The following is a 20366-nucleotide window of genomic DNA, read 5'->3' as shown; positions in this document are numbered from 1 at the left end:
TGTGTGCTACATGGCAAGCTTGTTCTGAGCGGAAAGGAAGCTGCGTCTTAGGACAGTATACCAGTGGGAGTTAATACTACTTACCTGGGTTTACTTGCTCTGGGAACCAACATTTAACATCAAAAGGCAGGCTGAATTTTTTGCTCAGCCATCCACGTGCAATCATTTCCTAATGGACTTTTAACTTGAAATTTCTTACAAAGAGAAAACTAAAACATGTACCAACATTGTGGAAGGCCAAATTCAAGATGAGGATTCCTGGACCTTAAACAAACCCTGGACCCAAAGTCCTGAGAGCTGTGTGCTGCCAGTTCTTTTTAAAGCCTTATTTATTTATTTATTTATTTATTTACTTACTTAGTTAATAGGCAGAGAGAGAGAGAGAAAGAGAGCAAACTTCTGTCTACTGGTTCACTCCCAAAATGGCCACCATGGCAGGGGCTGAGCTGGGCTGAAGCCAGCCATCAGGAACTTGTGTACTGTATCTGGACCTGCCAGATAGGTCTAGGGGTCATTTCCAACTGCTTTCCCAACGTTACTGGTAGGGAGCTGGGTGAAAGTGAAACAGCTAGAACTCCAAGCAATGTCCATGTAACAGCTTAATACACTAAATCACCCAGCTGGCCCCGCAGCCTGTGTGTGATAACCTTTACAAACAGCTGTTCCCTAATGCTGAGCTTGAGCAGTGTATCCTGAGCAACAGCAAGAAAAGTTTAGGTGGCTGAAAATGTATTTAATGTTAAGGCCCCTAATTCAATATTTTTCTAAATTATTTTTAGAGTGAGAAAAAGCATCACTTTGAAGCACTGTTCTTAAAAATTAATTAAATATATATCAAATTTGGAGCCTGTGCTATGGCACCATACGTGGACATTTCCAGATTCTTGCAGCAATGATAAACATGAGAATGCACCAGAGGTTGACCAAAGTTCTAGCTCCAGAAGAAGCTCTTGGACCCTGATTTGGTCGTGGCTTAGCCATGGCTGTTGCACCCGTCTATGGACCAGTGGATGGCAGATCTGTCTAAACATATACAAGGATGGTGGCAAACATTGGAGCATAGCATGATAAACTGCTGCATGTGTGACTCACATCTGGACCATCCTGGATCACATCTGGTTCCCATTCAACTTCCTATTAATGCATGCTCTGGGAAGCAAAGGATAATGGCCACTTGTACTTACCTTCTATTGCCTGAATAGTTGACTTTGGTGGAGCGCTTCACTCCTGGCCTTCGCCTGACTGTTACAGGAATTTGAGGATAAAACCTCTCTCTCTCTCTCTCTCTCTCTCTCTCTCATATTACATAAATATACTTAAACTAATGAAAAGTATACATGGATACATCAAAAAGTTCATTGAAATGGTACAGATTACATTTAAACTATTCACACATAATTTTTGTGTAACATATATTTTATGGATTGCTATTTTCTTTGCACGAAAATGAACTTGCCTTAATGTCACTTTTCTGTGATTTTTTTTTCAGGTTCTTTTGTGTATAATGATTTTGTTAATTTTCTGACACAATTTTATATTATTATTTTTTACATATCTGGGCTAATTTATCTTTTTTAAAAATATTTGTCTTTGGATTATCTGAGGAGAGAGAGAGAGATGGAGAGTGAAAGGAATGTAGGCAGGGAGAGAGGAAGGGAGGGAAGGGGGAAGGGAGGAAGAGAGAAAGAGTGAGTGAACCAGGAGAGAGCCAAAGAGTGAGCCAGTGAGATCTTACTCACTGATTTCTGCCCTCATGTCCACAAGGGACATGACTGGATAAGCCAAAACAGGGAACCAGGAACTCAGTTCAGGTATCCCTGTAGGTGGCAGGGATCCAATCACTCAAGTCTCTGCTTTGAAAGGAGGCTGGAAGCAGCAGCAAGAGACAGGTACCACATTCAGATATCTTGATTTGGAATGTAGGCATCTTTGGTGCTGGGCCAAATGCCTTTCTTTGTCCACTTTGTTTCCGATTGCCTCCTTAAACAATGATTTTGTTTACAAACTATATAAATAAGGAACTGCAGTCATAATTTAGATTTTCTTCTAGTATTAACAATGGAATTATATTAAAATACATTGATAGTTTCCAAACATTTAATTTTTAAAATTCACACTTTATTGTTGCTAAGACTACATAAACTTGTATTACCATGGTTGCAATTAGGAACATCGGTATCCGTTTAAACTCCATTAATTAGATGGAAGATTTGTAAGAGTTTCTAACGATTAGCTTTCGGTTCCATGCATTCCAAACCTTGTTTCTCTCTCACAGTCTGTGCTTTTCTAGACCTGGATAGCCAGGAGAAATCACTAGTGAGGTATGCCTATGGCCCCAGACTGTTTTGTTAGAAAGCTGAATATTTGCACTGGAAACCACTGATACATCTGTGGAAGCCACACCTAAACTACAATTGCTGGCCCATTACTTATCCAGACACAGCAGTTACTGCACATGTCTTGGCTCTCTCTCACTCAGCTAACCTCTGCTCAAAGTTTAATTTCCTTAACTCAGTCTTGAAAATATATATGGCTTCTGCCAGTCAATCAAACTTGAGAGGCATGATAAGAAGAAGAGTTGGGAATGGGACACTGCTACTTACCGGCTAGACACCGGCAGGTCTGAATCTTCTTTTAACTATTTGAAATGAATTTTCCTTTGCCATACATAGCTTCTTTACTATGCGTGGAGCAGCACGTGAATATGCTCTGGCAGAGCTGAGTCCATCTTCCTGGACCCTGACACATGTCCTTCCACCTCATGTCAGTTTTGCCTGCTCAACTCTGGTCCTCCAGCTTTAGATCTAGTGTCCATGATGAAGTTAGAAGTGTTTACAAAGCTCACTTTGCCAGCTCCCACAATTGATCCTATTAGGTGAAATCTCATGTCAGAGCCACATACAACTAATGGGCTTCTTGTCTTCCGTAAAGGAGAGAGAGGATTCTCTCTTTACTTTCTGGGGTTTTCATAATTGAGTCTGTGAAATAAACAGACAATAGACAGACAAAAAAGACATCATAGTTTATTACATGCCTAGGAAAGAGTAGTTGGAAGCTCAAAAAGATTTTGAGCCAAATATGACTGTTAGAGAAGAGGGAAGAGGGAAGAGAAGAGGGATGTGAGCCACTCACTCACTCAGCAGTTCATGAGCTTGGGAGGAATGAATGGGCCCTGGGTACAGGTGACAGCCTAGGATGGTGTCCATCTTGGAGTGGAGTTACCTCCTGGGGATGCAAGTCAGACTCTTTTGTTATAGTGACCCCTAAAAGGGGATTTAGGGTCGCTGTACTATTTCTGAAAAATGTGGTCTCTAGGCAAATAAAGGAAGATTAGAGAAGGACTCTGCCAGCATCTACTGAACCTTATCTGCCTTCAGCTTAATTGGTAAACCAAGACTGCATATATTGGGATGACTGTTCCTTGAAATCCTTCCAGCCATGTAGGCACACAGTTCACATCATAAGCCTTGGTAGTGCATTGATGGAACACATATTGGGGCTTTTGTTGAAACACACCTTAGGGTTTTGAAAGGCGACCAGTTCCACCAGCTTAAAAATCATTGGAAGGAGAGACAGAAAGAAAGATCTTCCATCCTCTGTTTCACTGCCCAAATGGCCACAACAGCTGAGTTGATTTGAGATCAGGAGCCAGGAACCTTGTGCAGGTTTCTGGTGTGGTGCAGGGCCCTAAAGCACTGGGCCATCCTCAGCTGCTTTTCAGAACATTAACAGGGAGCTGAATGCAAAGTGGGATAGCTGAGGCAAGAAGCAGAGCTCATAGGAGATGCAGGCCTTTGGAGATGGAGGGTTCAGCAGTTGAGCCAACACACTGATCCAGTCTGAGCTTTAAAGTTGATCCATCTGTAGCCTAGAAGAGTGTGTTTCCATTCCTTCCTCAGAGGTTGCTTTGGAACAGGCTACATTCTTTGAGCATCCTGATATGGAAATGAAATTGTAAGTATTATCTGCTCAGAAAAATGACAAAACTTGGAAATTAATCTGAAATGTGCCCCTTGTTGTACTTCAACACATGCTAAAAGAATACACTGACCAAATCAGGAAATTCAATTTCGCATTTACTTATTTTTAAATTTTGATAATATTTACATAGTTGATTAGGGCACAAAGGGTAAAGGGCTACAGGAAAGTGGGTAAGACCATTGTTTCCACATTAATATTATTATTTTTTTTTCTGTATTTGGGGTAAGTGGGGAGATAAAGGGAGAAGCCTCCCACACATCCCAGGTCCCTGATGTGAGGAATGCTCCGAGAGTCCTGCCCAAGCAGTTTTGATAGTTCAGCATTTCTGAATTGCTGCCAATCTCACCGTTCCAAGCACGATGAAATCTCTTCAGAATCCACTGGCTGACATAGTTTCTTCATGGTTGGGATTCTGAGATCATCAGTTCAGTTGGAGGAATCTCCAATAAACTTCTTCTGGGGAGATCTCAAGACCCGATTCTTGTGTGTGCTTGCCAGTACAGGGTTCGGCATAGTCTGTCATCCCAATCAGCTTATGCGTATGCTGGCGGTTGTAATTGCTGCGTGAGTTCTGTTTCCAGCCCTATCTTCCACATGAACCAATGGATATTGCAGTCAAGCCTGATTCTGCCTATCTCACACTAGGCCCTCACGCAAACCAGTTGGGGTTGCATCCTAGTCGGGACAACTCCCAATAACCCCCACCAGGCCTTTTCTTTTAAAGTGTATTGAAGCCTATCATCTCCTTCATAATTGTGAGGCAGTCACTCCACAGTGCTTTGTAGTGCTAGAAGTTGCTATGTGTATCTGGCTGCAGTCTGATATCCTTTATCCGACCTCCTTCCTTTCAACTTTTCCTAGTTCATGATCTACTTCCAGATCAATTTTAGTTCAAACTTTCACAAATGAGAGGACAATATGTATTTTTCTTCTTTGTCTAATTACACTTATTTACAATTTCAGAGCTTCATTATTTTTGATGGTAGTACACTAGTCTATTGTGTGTACACACCGCATTTTCGTTATCTGCAGATCCATTGGATACATAGATTAATTCCCCATCTTTGCTACTGTGAATGGGGCAGCAAATGAATATGAGATCGAAGGTATGGTTTCCCACATGCTAATTTCATTTCCTTCAGATGTGTATCTTAAGGTGGAATAACTAAATCATGTAACAGATCAGTTTGTAGTTTGGGGGGAACCTTCCCACTATGCTGTGGAATGATTGTGCTACTATGCATTCCCTCTGAAAAAATTTAAAACTCTTTTGGTGTGTATGTGTATGTCTTTTTGACAACAGTCATTCTAATTGTATCGAGAGGACACTTCATTGGGGCTCTCATTTTCATTTCCACGGTGGATAATATTGTTGAACATCTTTTCATATATTTGCTGACCATTTTTATTTCTTCTTGTGACAAATACATGTTCATATGCATTGCCTGTGTCTTAAATAGCTTGCCTGTCCTTCTTGTTATATATTTCCTGTAGAACTCATGTGATGGCTCAGTTGGTTAATCTTCCTTCACCAAGTGCAGGGATCCTATATGGGTGTTTGTTCATGTCCCAGCTATGCTATTTCTCACCAAACTCCATGTTTTTGGCCTGCCAAGGCAGTTTAAAATGACTGAAAACCTTGCAACCTTGTATTTGTGTGGGAGACATGGAAGAAGCTCCTGGCTCCCGACTTTGGATTGTGTCAGCTATAGCCATTGTGGCCACGTGGGGAGTTAATCAGAGGATGGAAGAGTTCCCTTTCTGTCTCTGCTTCTCTATATAAATCTGTCTTTCTAAGAAAAAGGGATAAATGTTTAAAAAGTAATATCCTTTTGTGTCAAATATCACATTTGACTGCACATGTTAAAGGATACATTATTTTTCCATTGCAAAGTGTCTTTCTCACAGCTGAGATAAGTAAAAGTTCAATTCATGTAGAAAGACAAATTATAGATAGCATGCCAATGGAAAAGTATGCATGTTTTTACCGCCTTGATTTTTACACAAAGAGTTATGAACTGATTAATAATGGTGAAAAAAATAGGCAGAGGAATACTGTATAATCATTTCCAAGAATGTCTTCAAGGGATTTTCAATAGGAGTATCGTTATTACTCTGCTGAGTTGAGACCCATTGTGGAAGCATGTGACCGCTAAATGCTACTGTATGAAATTTTGTTTTCAGCATTTGCACAAGAAAGATAGCAGTTGACAACCATGTCTTTCCAGCTGGAGAGACTTTGGGCCAGATGCTTCTATTCTCTGAGATGATCTGCCAGGGTCTATCGGGATGCACGTTAGCAGGCTCTGCCCACAGAGTTCTCCTGTTCATTGAAGTAATGCTTCAAGAACAGGAGTATTAGGAAAAGTGGGTAACTGTGGAAAACCATCCTGACACATCAGAGGCTTGGCAACTGCAAGTGTCTTTTTTGCTGTTCTCTCACTGCCCTGGGTCAATTGTGGAAATGGCAAAAAGTCACAGTCAACCTCAGTATAACCTCAGTTTCCCTTCAGGGTCTCAGGAATCTGTCTTTGCTCAGTAGACGGGAAGGCAATGAGAATCACTCAAGGGTAACGTTTCAGGCACACATTGGGAGTTGGGAGCAAGTCCCTTCCCAGTTCTGCTAGAGATGCCACTTAGTCATCTACTTGCATTATGTACCTTTACCTGAGAGTATGGTCTGCTGTCCTTCTGCCAAGAAGGCTGCAGGGAGGCTTCTTTGCTGGTCACACTCCTCCATAGCTTTTCAACATCAGCTCAAACACCATCTGCCTCTCACAGACCCTTAGTCTTACAATCTGAGGTAAACTATGTCCTCTATAAGACTTTATCATAAACCAGGCCATATAATAGTATAGATGCTTACTGTTATAGATGTCCATTTGTTTCTTATTCTGTAGGAAATCAGAACTTTTGGTTGTTCTTCAAATCATCTAAAAACAATGACAATATTATTGCCCATAATTGTGAAATAAGTGTGATGGGCAGAATGTGCCATGAGTGACGTGGGAAGAAGTATCTTCACCATCCAGGGAGATGCCTACACAACCAGATCAGTTGCTGGATATGAACTCAGATGCTGCTGGACCCTGAGTGATAACTACCTATTTTTCTGTGCTTTAGCATAAACACTCAGTCTGTACTTAGCTTGAAAATTGCTATCAAATCCTTGACTTTGGTGTACACTTCCAGGTATATGTAGTTTATAAGGAGCATAAGCGGAATTTGTACTCACAGCTTCTTAGTTTAAAACCATTTCCATTGTATAGCATGCACTTTATAAGATCTCTTCCTCATGACATCATCATTTGGTTGTGAAGTCACGGTTTATGACTTGGAGATAAGGCATTGCCATGGCAAACACAATGGGCACCTGCTCCTATGTTGGCTCACCAGACCAAGACTTTCAAAGGGAAGGGGGACTGGAGCCTGGGGTCTAGAATGAGCCCTAGAAGAGAGAGTGCTGTGGGATTCACCTCTATTCGATGCCTGAGGAAGAGAAGTTGGGGATTCTCATACAGATTCCCACTTACCTGGTGTGGCTTTCAATCCTAAAGTAAAGGAGCATTCTGTGAGCTGTATCATTGCATCAGGAGAGATAAGTTTCAGGTGGAAAGAGTCAGGCAGTGGATTTGCACTGATCTGATCTACTCACAACATCCAGCCCTTGCGTTTTATTAGGAATTGTTCCCATAGGAGATGGCAATAACACCATGATTCATCAGTCACTGAGCAAGCTCAAAAATATAGAAACTGATTTGTGATCTCTGAGCCAGGAGCAGGTGTTGGCCTACCTGCGTGGAACATGGTTGTAAAACCTCTGGGCTTTAGGTTTGGTTGTTTTGTTCTTAGCTTTGTTTTTTTTTTCTTGTTTTGTGTGTGTGTGTGTGTGTGTGTGTGTGTGCATGACATGGGAGCAAAATGATATCCTTATATGAGGGATAGATAAGTTGATATGATTGAGTCAGTGCATGCAGGCAAATGCAAAGACAGACACCCTGACCGTGGAGAATGCTCAGAGTCATGTGTCCTAGGAGCATGTTCCAGAAGCAATCTATCTCATGTCAGTGCTGGTTGTAGTCTTGACAATTTTGTTTCCAATCTGTCTTAATTACTGATGCTCTGGGACTAAGTGCTTAGTTCCCCCAGACTCTATTTGAAGGAACAGCATGAAATTAAGGAATGCTTGCCCTTGTCTGACTCAGCCCTGAGTGTTGAAAGCTTTCTGTGAATGAAGGGTTTTCTCTTCCTTTCTCTATTTCTCTCTCCCTCTCTCTCTTTCCTTTTTTACTCCTATGACTTCATCTTTCATACTAATAAATCTTAGAAAAATAAGTACATACTATAATACATGAAGATATTGGCACTGTGCTGAGTCATAACTGGTTAAAACAAAATTTGAAAAAGAGTTAAGTATCACAATTCCAGGTCCAGGACAATGGTGTTTGGAAAATTAGCTGTAGGGAACACTGCATGGTTGCTGATATTTCCAGGCAACTCTCATACCAGCACGAGCCTCAGACTGTCCTGAGTAAGATGCATGTATTTCCTCTGTGCTGGGGAGTATGTACAGTGGTTAGTGAGGCCTGGGATTGGACACCAGGCTGAGCATGGGAGCCCTGTTCTCCTACTTTGGGTAAACATGAGTTAAATACAGCTGCATGAATTTAGGGATACTGGATGCAGTGTGCCAAAAGCTGCCCCTGGTAGGAAGTAGGCACTCTGCCAGCCAATGGCAGCTCTACTGCTACATGGTAACCATAGGTCCTATGGATAACCCATTCAGCTTTGGTGCTAGTGTCTGCTGCTTTCCATCCACATGGGCCAGACCTGCAGTCTCCCTTCATTTATACATTTCCCTATGGTGCTGTGATTCCAAATTACACTACATGTCCGGATAATTTGAAATAAAATCTTGGGTTACAAGCATTGAAACATTTAAGGCTTGAATATTACCATACTATTGAATTCTATGTGAGCAATTTCTCCCAATGGAGTGCTTCTTTCTCCCTAGAAGACACTTTGAAACATGAAGTCCTACATGAGTTATAGAAGAGTTTTCTTCCAATAACAGTGTGCATAAAAATATCCTGTGTCATGTTGAGGCTTCTTTTTAGTAAGATTTACAGAGGGCAAGCCTAGCCAAGAAATCCTGTTTAAGATTGCCTCGTTAAACATTACTGTGCCTGGATCTTATACTCAACACTTTAATTCGGCTTCCTTCTCATGTGCACCACAGAATGAAGCAAGTGATAGTGCTAGTACTCAGATCCCTGCCGCCCTCCTGCGGGCCCAAGGTTGAGCTTCCAGCTCCCAACCTCATCCTGCCTGCTGTGAGCCTTTGGAGAGTAAGCCAGCATCGAAGGACTCTCTCTCACTCTGCCCATCCCTTCCCTCCATTTCCTCTCTTCCTCTCCTTATGCTTTTTTTTTTCTTCCACTCCCTCTCAATCACTTTTGAAGTATTAAGAATAAAAAAAGCAAATTTATCAGCATGTGAAGTGTTTGCACAGTAGTACAGACTCCAGTGAGAGTCCACTCAGAGCAGATGATAAGAAGCTTGGCTTCTACATCCTCCTCAAAGGAGAACACGACATTTTAAGATATGACAGAACAGTGGAAAGCTTTTTTGATCTCCAGAGGTCTGAACCTGGGGGAAGGTAAACTCGTGGGGAGAAACTAGTGGTGTAAGATTTGCTTGCGATTCCTCTAGTCCCTTTTCCGAGTTGAGAAGACTTAACCTCTGGTGAGTCCCTTCTGTTGTCACAGTAGACTCTGAGTACAGAACTATCCTCTAAAACTGTGTCTTGAAGAACGTTGAGTGGAAAATATTGACATTATTAGCCATGAAAAGGGTTATTCAGTCAGTGAATTGTAAAACACCTTTGGCTTTCACAGTTGTAAGAGGATTATTTTCCCCCAAAGAAGTTAAGGGTCATCAGAAACAAAAATAGAGACGGCATTCTGGAAAGAGTTTAAGTCATTATTTTGATTGGGAATATGCCAATACGTAGGAGAACCCGTGTTTTCAGCAAGTGAGAAAAAAACTGTAAATGTATCAATTTATCTACCATAGTTTAACAAGTGTGACTTTACAAAGCATTTTTTTTCTTAGTCCAATGCCTCTCAAATTTGAATTTACATCAGTCTCTTATGATTCCTTATGAAGGACTATACTATTGTAGCAATATGGGGAAACTGTGGGGGAGTGGGAGTTTGGGGGGAATCTCAGTCTATATGAAATTGTATCACAAAATTCAAAATAATAATATAACAAAAATGTTAATTTACCAAAAAAAAAAAAAGAAAGAAATGAGACTGGATGAGAACACAAACGCTTCTCGAACTTTCTCTGCAAAGCATCTGAGCCAGCAGATCAGGAGAGAACCATGGCCACATGTGTACCTGACTGCTGGTGTATCTCAGTGGAAGAACCACCGCTGCATGGGTCGTGTGTCACTGAGGCTCATACCAGGCCTTGCTTCAACATGACCTTACACCCACAGGCTGCATGAAGTTCAGGTGTGGATTATAGGGAAGTACATGTATTCTATAAATTAGGGCTAATTGTCCCAAGTTTCTATAAATTACTGATCCTAGGGGCTTGAGGTAGCATGTGGTACGATGGGAATATTGGACAGAAGGTTTGTTGTTGGTAGTTAGCACATGTTGATGCACATTTTGTCTTCAATTAAATACATATACAAAGAGAATCAGCATGAAGCTGTTCACTCCTCAGATGGGTGCAGCAGCCATGGTTCAGCCAGGGTGAAACACATAGCTGGGAACCCCATAAGGATGCTGGGAACTTTATAAGTGACCATCACCACCACTTTCTGCCTCTGCTTGAGCATGAATCTGCAATCTAGAGCCAGACAGGACTTGAACTCATGTCCTCTACCGACAGCCATCCTGACAGCTCAGCCAGACACTTGCCCTCCCTCATCGTCATCTGAAATTGGGTTTTCAGGTAACTCAGTAAGTTGCTGTGGACACAAATTCATTTTTAATAATAAAAAGATATGAATTCAAAATATATAGAAATATGTAATCCTGATTTGAATTTGATTTTTCAGTAAGTTTCTGAAAAAAAAAAAGCAGAGGGAAATCCTGTCTACCGCTCCAACAGCTTCACCGATGGACACCACTTGCCCAACAAGCATACAATATTTCAAAACAGCAACAACAACAGCAATATCAAGTTGGTGCACCATTTAGTGCTTATTTAGACTGTGCCATTTTAGCAATATGCTCAGTGGTGTGTGTATCTAGTTCCGTTCAGTTGAATCACACATATAGATTTATGTGGTCAACACCATAATGAAAACACAGAATGGTTTCTTCACACTATTCCTGCATAGCCACACCAACCCTCTCTCCCATCTGTAGCTTGCATCTTAATTTGGGTTCTTTTCTGCCATCCTCCCTCTAAGTGTTGAAAATGTCTATGTGTATTTTTAGCCAGTTATCTGTAAATAGGGACATCAAAAGGTGTCTTTTCTATTTTAATCTCCTGGCACTTTTGGACTGATTTCAGCAATCCCATTAGCTCTCTCCCTTTTCTTCACCAAAAATGTTTCAAGGCAAAGTGCCCCAAATGGACTGTGTGAAGGTTTTGATAAACTTAATTGTAAAACGGCTGCTAGGTGCAAAATGCCTCAGAAGCATTTAATTACTTGTGAGTTATCACAAGCAATTAATTTGACATTAGTTGTATCTTTAGATTCTGTTTGTAGACAGGTAGCTAAATACACGTTGATATTGCGAATACTGTGTTGCTGGGAATATGCAGAACAAGCAAAGTAAGTACAAGTTTATCATTGCTAAAGCTTTAAACATATGTGCTGGTTAGCTTCTTGTCTGCATCTATCTATACTTTTATAATAGGAATTAAATATCAGGACAGAAGGACTGCAGCTCTGACCTTGGTACTTGAAGAGGTGAGCTCTAACCCCAACTCTTTCGCTGTTGGAATGCTATCATTATCTTTAATGGAAATGGACATCACAAGGACATCTCAAATTATATCTCAGGCTATAAATTAGCTGCTGAACTACATTCAGACTATTTTTTTTCTCAGATACGAAAAGGAAATGATCTGCCTCATGCAGCCATATTATGCACCTCTTCACATTCATGTAAAATGTATTCTAAGGACACTGTGTGTGTGTCCATCACTGTCTTGTTCACTGAAGAGCATGCATCTCATATCCCTAATGTTAGCTTGTCACATTTAACATCAGGGTGGGTGACTGCTTGCTGTTTCAATACAAACATGACAGCTGACGAAATTTCTTCTGCTTTTCATGAATGCTCCCATATTCTTCCCATCCAAAAATATGATGGTCTCCCCATGGATGCCTTCCAGTGCCAGCAGAGAACTTGTATAAGACAAGCAATTCATGGAACAGGCAATTGGTAATGTCACTTTGGCTTGAGTTCTAGTAAATATTCAGAAACCAAGATGTAGTCACAGACCTCCAATTTGGTTAATTCAATGTTTATGAATAATTAGGAATAATAACATAATATTTATTAAGTATTTCCTTGTTCAATTTAGGGAAAAATCAATGTACTGTAGCAATGTGTGGTCTACCAGAGAGACCATGTAACTGACACTAAAGCTAGGGGAAGGATTCCTGAAGGAAGCATCTGTGGCATTCAGTTTCATAGAAGCTAATGTCACACAGGTCTGTCACCATGCTTCAGCTTGGTCTGAGCTGGGAGGAACCTGTCCTGTAACTATAGTGAGCCTTTGGTCGGCTTCTACACTGAGCTTAAATGTGGTAACCTTTGCGATGTCACATAGTGAGTGACAAGTCTGCTTCTAAAATCTAGCTCAACCACAATAACCATTGTGGTATCTCTCTCACCTTTGCACAAAGCATGATATGTTTATAATCATATGAAGTGTTTGCATAATAGAAAAGATCGATAGATAGAAACTGGTGGATTTTTTTATTTGATGATTGAGGCCTGGTATTTTTTCTTCCTAAATTAGTCCATCAGATAAACTTATTTGTCACTTTTAGTTGATTTAAATTGCTGACAGCTTTTTTATTTTTCAGATGAAACATGATGTTCCCATCTCACTCTGAACTTTTCTTGTTCTGAACAAGGTTTCAATAAACCCTCATTCTTTTTAAGTGGAAAATTGTACTGAAAACATTATCTGGGCTATTTTCCATTTTGATATTTTCAATGACCCAAGTATGAAAACCACATTAGAAAAAGGAAATACATAACAAAGCATTTGTGTTGACTTTACCAATTCAAATCAGGGTTACATATTTCTATATATTTTGAATTGCATGTCTTTTTATTATTAAAAATGGATTTGTGTTCACAGCAACATAATTGTTTTTCCTTTTCTGCCCTTGGTGTGATAGTTTCCTGATTAAAAAGCAATACTATTTTTTTAAAAGATTTATTTATTTATTGGAAAGTCAGATATACAGATTGCAACACTTTATGCCTGTGACTTTTTATTTCTATGAGAGTTCCACTGCTTGACATTTTTTTTCTAATTTTTCTGATGAATTTCAAGGTTTGTTATCAAAGATCTATAGTGCACATCTATCTTTAGCATGAAAATATTCACATAATTCTTAGTCCATTATTTCAATATTGACTATTATGCTTATAAATAGCTTGTCTATATGACTTGATTTTTTCATTTAATTTTTATGTTTTTAATTTCAAAATCATGCACTTAAATGCTTTTAAATGAATTTAAAAACTCATACACATTGAAAGAAAAATCAAAATAGGAATTTTTTCATGTGATAATGAAATTAAATGTTTTCTTCTTAAATTTATGTTACAAAAACTTTCAAATGCATCCCACAAACAGAGCTAGTAAGACACTGTTAGCTCGTGGGCCGACAGGGCTGGCAGGTGCAGGCTGAGTGCTTCAGCCCGTCCCCTCATGGTCCTGAACACAGTCTACGCAGCCAGGTTACACAGTAAAGCATCCCAGAGCAGCCAGAGGGCAAGCGCATGCAAAGTCTTGTGTGAAGCTCCATTAACCAAAGCTGATCACCAAGGCAACCAAAAACAACTAAGTGATGCCCAGAATCTAAAGGGAAGTGGAGTTCTAGAATGGGAATGAACTGTGTCCTGACTGGAGTTCATGGAGTAGGGTCTTGGTGTAATGTGATGGGAGCATAAAAGAAATGTTGCTTAGCTACTGAGATGCTAAGATCACTCATTATCATATCTAACTATGATTCACAATATACATGTTCTTCAGTTTTTGTTCAGTGGCTGCACAGCATTGAGGGAAAAGCCTGATATTAAGCATTTGTATGTATGGATATTGTAAATGAACCAAAAAAGTTTACAGCCCCACCAAAAACCTGCTAAGTGGTGAATAAAATTTTGCCATTCTTACCTGGTTTATGACTGGGAATATTTGATAAAAAACAAATGAAATGGTTCTCATTACTTATTTGATTTTCCTGACCTTTAAGGTTGTATAGAAAGCAACACAAATTTGATGATTTCCCTTTAACTTACCAAATAATTATACTCCATTGTCTATGTTTTTAGTATTATTATGAATTCAGTTTTAAAGAGCTTTCATGTTAAAATAATACTTCAACCAGTAAACTGTGGTAGGATTATGTTTTACCCTTAAAAAAACAAGAATGGCAGAAAACTTTTAAAGCATCAAATGAATTTATTTTAAAATATCACCCTTTTTTTAAATTTTTTCTTTTTTGTTGGAAAGTCAGATATACAGAGAGGAGGAGAGACAGAGAGGAAGATCTTCCGTTCGATGATTCACTCCCCAAGTGAGCGCAATGGCCGATACTATGCCGAACCGAAGCCAGGATCCAGGAACTTCCTCCAGGTCTCCCACAGGGGTGCAGGATATGAAGTGGTCTCTGTGCCATGTGGCTTTCTTACACTTATCTACGTTATGAAAGAGACATAAACTCATGCAACCCTTCATCTTTATGACACTTAGTCCCATAAGAAACCTTACTATTGGGCCCGGCTGCATGGCCTAGTGGCTAAAGTCCTCACCTTGACCGTGCCGGGATTTCATATGGGCGCCGGTTCTATTCCCAGCAGCTCCACTTCCCATCCAGCTCCTTGCTTGTGGCCTGGGAAAGCAGTTGAGGATGGCACAAAGCCTTGGGACCCTGCACCTCACATAGATTATTTTGAACCCTTAGCACAAGCCAGTGAGCTAGACCCTTTCTAGACCTAGAAGATGTAAGAAAATCAATGGTCTTTGAGTTTATAGTTATCTACTATGATGTATCACTACAGAAATTTTTAACTGGGAACAATTGTGTGATTCTTTACATGGGAACAGCTTAGAGAATTGTTTTTAATGATTCCTTTCATAGTCCTGTGCAAGTCAGAGTTACAAATAAAGTGAGACAGAGCAAGAGGTCTACCATCCACTGGTTTACTCCCCTGATAGCTGCAGTCATCAGAACTGAGCTTATTTAAAGCCAACTGCGAGGATCCAGGAGTCCTTCCAGGTTTCCCATGTGGGCTTAGGGGCCCAAGAACTTGAGCCCTCCTCTGTTGCATTCTGAGGCCATAAATAGGGAACTGGATCAGAATTGGATCAGTCGGTACTCAATCCAGTGCCTCTATGGGATGCTGGTTCTGTAGACTGAGGTTTAGCCTACTGTGCCACAGCAGCCACCCCAGTGAATCAGTGCTTACTCAGTCCCCATATGTGGCTGCCATCAAGATGTCTGCAGGGACTCTAGTTATTACAAGGTTTGTCTATGGGGATCTGGTTCAAGTCTGTGTGTGTCATGACGAAGAAGCACCCAGAGTGCTCTCATAAGGTGGCAGTTGGCTTTGACCACAGCACGTGACGCAATGGTATTCAACAAGGAAGCTACTGTGCTTTTGTAATTTAGCTTTAGGAATGAAATTATCTTTTTCATATTCTTTTCCTTGGAGGCAAGTCTGTGAGTCCAGTCCACTGAAGAGAAGGCCTAATTTAAGATGTGAGAACAAGGAAGCACCTAAATACTCCTCATCTTAGACAGTGCTGACGACGGAAGAAGTGGTTAGTCCAGACTCCTGCAGGTGGTCTTCCCTGAACGCTAAACAACTTAGCTTGATCGTACGATTTGTGTTTTTACATGGTAGTCCAGCACATACATACTGTCAGGGTGAGATTTACAACAGCAAGCCCTTCTGCATAGTTAGCATCTGAGCAGCACAAGCACAGAGCAGGTGGAGAGGGGTCTCCTGCAGGATGCTGGCTTTACATGTGTAACATACAATCAAGTACATCATCAGGTTTGTACAAATTAAATATGCTTGATAATGCACTCAGCAGGCTGAGTTATTCCCAGATATCCCCAGATTTTGAAAGTATGTGTGGGTTCAAGAGAGAATCCCATAATACAAACAACCTTGACATCACTCTAATTTATAAAGTCCAATGCTCTAAGGCTATAGAGCTGCAGAGCAATGAATGATTTGAGGTATCCTTGATCATGACCAGTGCACCTTCGTATCCTAGGGATGGAGCATTAGTCCCAGGAACAGGAGTTGGCTAAGGTGAGAAGACTGCAGTGTATATTCAGAGCTGGTGGGAGCTACTCAAGTGTTTTAAGCCTGCAAGGATGATTTAATTGAATGTGTACCTGTTGTTCTAAGTTAGAGCATTCTCTCTGAGTCCTTAGATGACATTCCTTGTTCTCAGGCATTAGGAAGTAGATGCCTCCTTTCTATCCCTCTGGATTCATTCACATTGGTTTATCCAAATTTGGATCTTATGATAATTACAGACAGCTTAGAGCCCAGGATCTCAGACACACAAAGATGTCAGTGGCTCCCAGCCAGGTCATAGGTTTCTGGGGGTCAGATCGATTGCCTCACCTGTGCTTCTGCCTCCCTCATGCAACCACACTATTGACATGTATTAGGAACTTGGCTTGCTTACTAAGTAAAAATTGGCTGCAATGGATAATGCACCTGTTATATGTTAGCTACTATATTGAGCTCTGGTTCTGTAGAATGCTTTTTGCCATGTTGGTGAGAGTATGTAATTATTCAAATGAGCTTTTAATTATGTATTTTATGAAAGGCAGGATGACATTTTAAGAAGTTCACTTACCAAGTGTCTGCAAAACTTCTATATGAGTGTCACACTATGGTGGATGTTGAACCACATTGTTACATAACAGGCAGCCATTATACTTACAGATTCTTTAATCCACTAGGGAAGCAGAATAATGTTTTGATAACGCTAGATCATTATACCATGTAATATAGGAAAAAATATATATAACTATGCAAAGAGGAGAGCCATAGAAGGAATAACAGGAGACTTGAGTGTGATATCACCTGTGAGCTGAGTGTAGAAGAGGGAACAAAGAGCAGTGGTAAATGTGTCTCTGTTATACCTTGGGGTAATGGTTTGTGGAGGCTTGGGCAGAAAGTCAGTCCTACAGAAGGGAAAGAAAGACATGTGGGAATAAGGAGAAACAAAAGTTCGTGACTGCTGCAAGGCATACGCAGAGCCAGGTCAATCTCATCTCCCCCCTGCCTTTGTGTCTTTTCAGCCATCTATGAGCAGTCCTGCGAGGTGTACAGGCATCAAGGGAACACAGCCGGTCTCTTCTACATCGACTCAGACGGCAGCGGGCCCCTGGCACCTCTCCGAGTGTACTGCAATATCACTGGTAAGGGTGCGATTTCTCTCTCACTCTCACCTGTGGATGGCATGAAGCAAAACGCCCTCTCCTGGAAGAGGACACCTGTGTGGCCAAGACATCCAGAGACAAATTTCCTTAGGAATTAGCAGTTAGGATTGCTCATGAACAAGAAGGAGAAGCAGCATGTCCTTGTTCCTAACAGTGTTTCAGTGAACCAATATTCACTGTCAAAATTCAGTTGTCAAGTCTTTTCTGTGAAGCTTGCCATGGATCGCTCTCTCTTAAATTTCACCAAAAAAAAAAAAAATCAAAACAAACATCACATGACAAAAATAAAAAAGACAAAAACTGCAAATGTACCCGTTCCTCTATATCACTAAAATGCATTATGAAATTAAAATAAATGCATTAAGTAAGGTTACAGTTTTAAGCTGTCAAAAGGAATACAAGAGCAGAACCACAGAAGAGCGTGTTAATTCACAGATAAATTCTGTTAGATCATGCACATGGAACCATCTGCCGCCCTTGTGGAGGCTTCTCTAAGGGTGTTCCTTCATTCCACCATGTATCTAAAAGAACTGGAGGGCCCGGCAGCATGGCCTAGTGGCTGAAGTCCACGCCGGGATTCCATATGGGCGCCGGTTCTAATCCCGGCAGCTCCACTTCCTATCCAGCTCCTTGCTTGTGGCCTGGGAAAGCAGTCGAGGACAGCCCAAAGCTTTAGGACTCTGAACCCCTTTGGGATACCTGGAAGAGGTTCCTGGTTCCCAGCTTCGGATTGGCATAGCATCGGCCATTGTGGTCACTTGGGGAGTGAATCATCAGACGGAAGATCTTCCTCTCTGTCTCTCTGTCTCTCCTCCTCTCTGTATATCTGACTTTCCAATAAAAATAAATAAATCTTTTTTAAAAAAAAATTAAAAGAACTGGAACTGAATGAGGGTGGGTGAAGGTGGCTCACTGATGTGAGCACGTAGTAAGCAGAGCCTCTCCCCTGTGTCCTGCAGTAGTCGTCTTGATGGGCAGAACTGCACGTTTCTTTGCAGTGTGGCATTTTTGGTCATATGCAGTCGCAAGATATGTATGTTTTTGTATCTGATTCCTCCGAAACATGCATAGCATTAAAAGCAGAGCTCTTTCAGGATGAATGACAAACCCCTCACACATGTATGTAGTAATAAGATTTACATTGTTATGTTAAGAGATTATTCAACCTAATCTACTTATTATTTTTGAAATAACTTGTTTATCATCTACATTAACGCCAGACTTAATGTCTCTACTAAACAAGACTAATAAATAAAATGTGAAACAACCATAATCCAGCAAGATCTGTAAACAGTAATCAAATGAAATGGAAGATGTCCAACCTTTCGACTAGGCACACAATCAGTAACACTATAGTAGTGCATAATTTCTGTCAATTTATTTGGCAGAGCTAAACTAATATACATGGCATTTGTAGTAAAAACTAATATGCATGGCATCTTTCAGTATCTTCTCTCTCTTTCTCTCCTCCCTTGTATAAGGAAGAACATATGGACTTTATTTATTCACTCAACATGATGTCCTTAAGTTAAACGTTCAGCATTCTTAATATAATGACTGTGTCATGAGGAAAAGGGTGATGAAGTTGTGCAAGGAAGGGAACAGAGGCAACGAAGAGACAGGGGAGTGAAAACAGAATGAAGAGAAGCACTGGCCTTGTGCTGCAGCAGGTGAAGCTGTGGGACAGAACAGCCCATGTCTGAGTTCCTGTGGTGGCACCAGCTGCTTCACTTTTCATCTGGCTCCCTGCTAATGCGCCAGGGAACAATGCTGGAGACAACCCAGGTACATGGGAGGTCCAGATACAGTTCTGAGTGCCTGGGTTTGGCCTCACTAGACCTTCCTGCTGTGGTCTCTCTTTTTCTCCACATCTGTCTCTCTCTGACACTGTGCCTTTCAAATAAATAAATGAATCTTTTTAAAAAAGGAGACACGGAGAAAGAATATTGCTGTGTCCTACGCTTCAGTTTCTGGGACCTCAAAGCTGCTGTCTTCTACATTTTTCAGGAACATCCTTGTTAAATCCCATAGAGAATGGTGAAAGTGCAGGCACGTGAGGAGCCTGGAGTTCCTTTCTGCCCCTTCTTAAGGCCAGTGACCCAGTTCACAGCTCTAAAATTAGCTTTTGGAAAAGGTGAATTCACATCGTGTTTATTTGGATTCATCTAGAGCTTCTTGTATTTGCAAGACACTCATAGTTACATGTCACGACTCTGAATCCCACAGACCCCTTAGCATAGCGCCCCCTGGAGAACGCTAGCTCAGCTCTCGATCAACGTGGTGGCATCTCACCTGTCCTGAGAGCCATAGTATCACCTGCATGCCTCCCCCATCCTGAGACGGTCACATCTGTGCAGATCAACAAGAAATAGTCTCTGCTTGTGGAGGCAAGATTCTGAACCCCAGGAGAAGCTCCCGTGAGGGAAAAGCTCACCAATTTGCTAGAGCAATTAAGCTTATTGACAAGGCAGACCACTGCGAACTTGCTCATGCACATAAGATCCTCTCTTTCCCATTCTCTCTCTCACACACAGACTGTTTATTCTGTTGGTTCACATTTTCTAAAGAATCTGAACACTTGTGGGTATACTTGGGATAGGATGTCCACACCCCACTCCCCTATTCTGGATTTTGACACAAGGCTATCACAATTTCCGACATCATCGTTTGTGTTTCCCCACACAGCAGCAAGCTG

At 41.0% G+C, this 20366-nt stretch overlaps 1 protein-coding gene across 1 annotated transcript in view; it reads left to right on the top strand.

Moving 5' to 3' along the window:
- The window catches only part of LOC121150356 (contactin-associated protein-like 5), a 298680-nt gene that overhangs the window by 154931 nt on the left and 123383 nt on the right, over nucleotides 1–20366 (top strand). Inside the window, exon 12 of the mRNA XM_040971200.1 lies at nucleotides 17531–17650. Within this exon, the coding sequence (XP_040827134.1) occupies nucleotides 17531–17650 (120 nt within the window). The remainder of the gene's footprint in view (nucleotides 1–17530; nucleotides 17651–20366) is intronic.

The sequence above is a fragment of the Ochotona curzoniae genome, unplaced genomic scaffold (assembly GCF_017591425.1).
Source record: "Ochotona curzoniae isolate NIBS_2020 unplaced genomic scaffold, NIBS_Ocur_1.0 scaffold_4953, whole genome shotgun sequence".
Lineage (NCBI taxonomy): Eukaryota > Metazoa > Chordata > Mammalia > Lagomorpha > Ochotonidae > Ochotona > Ochotona curzoniae.
This window is presented reverse-complemented; position numbering and strand designations above follow the sequence as displayed.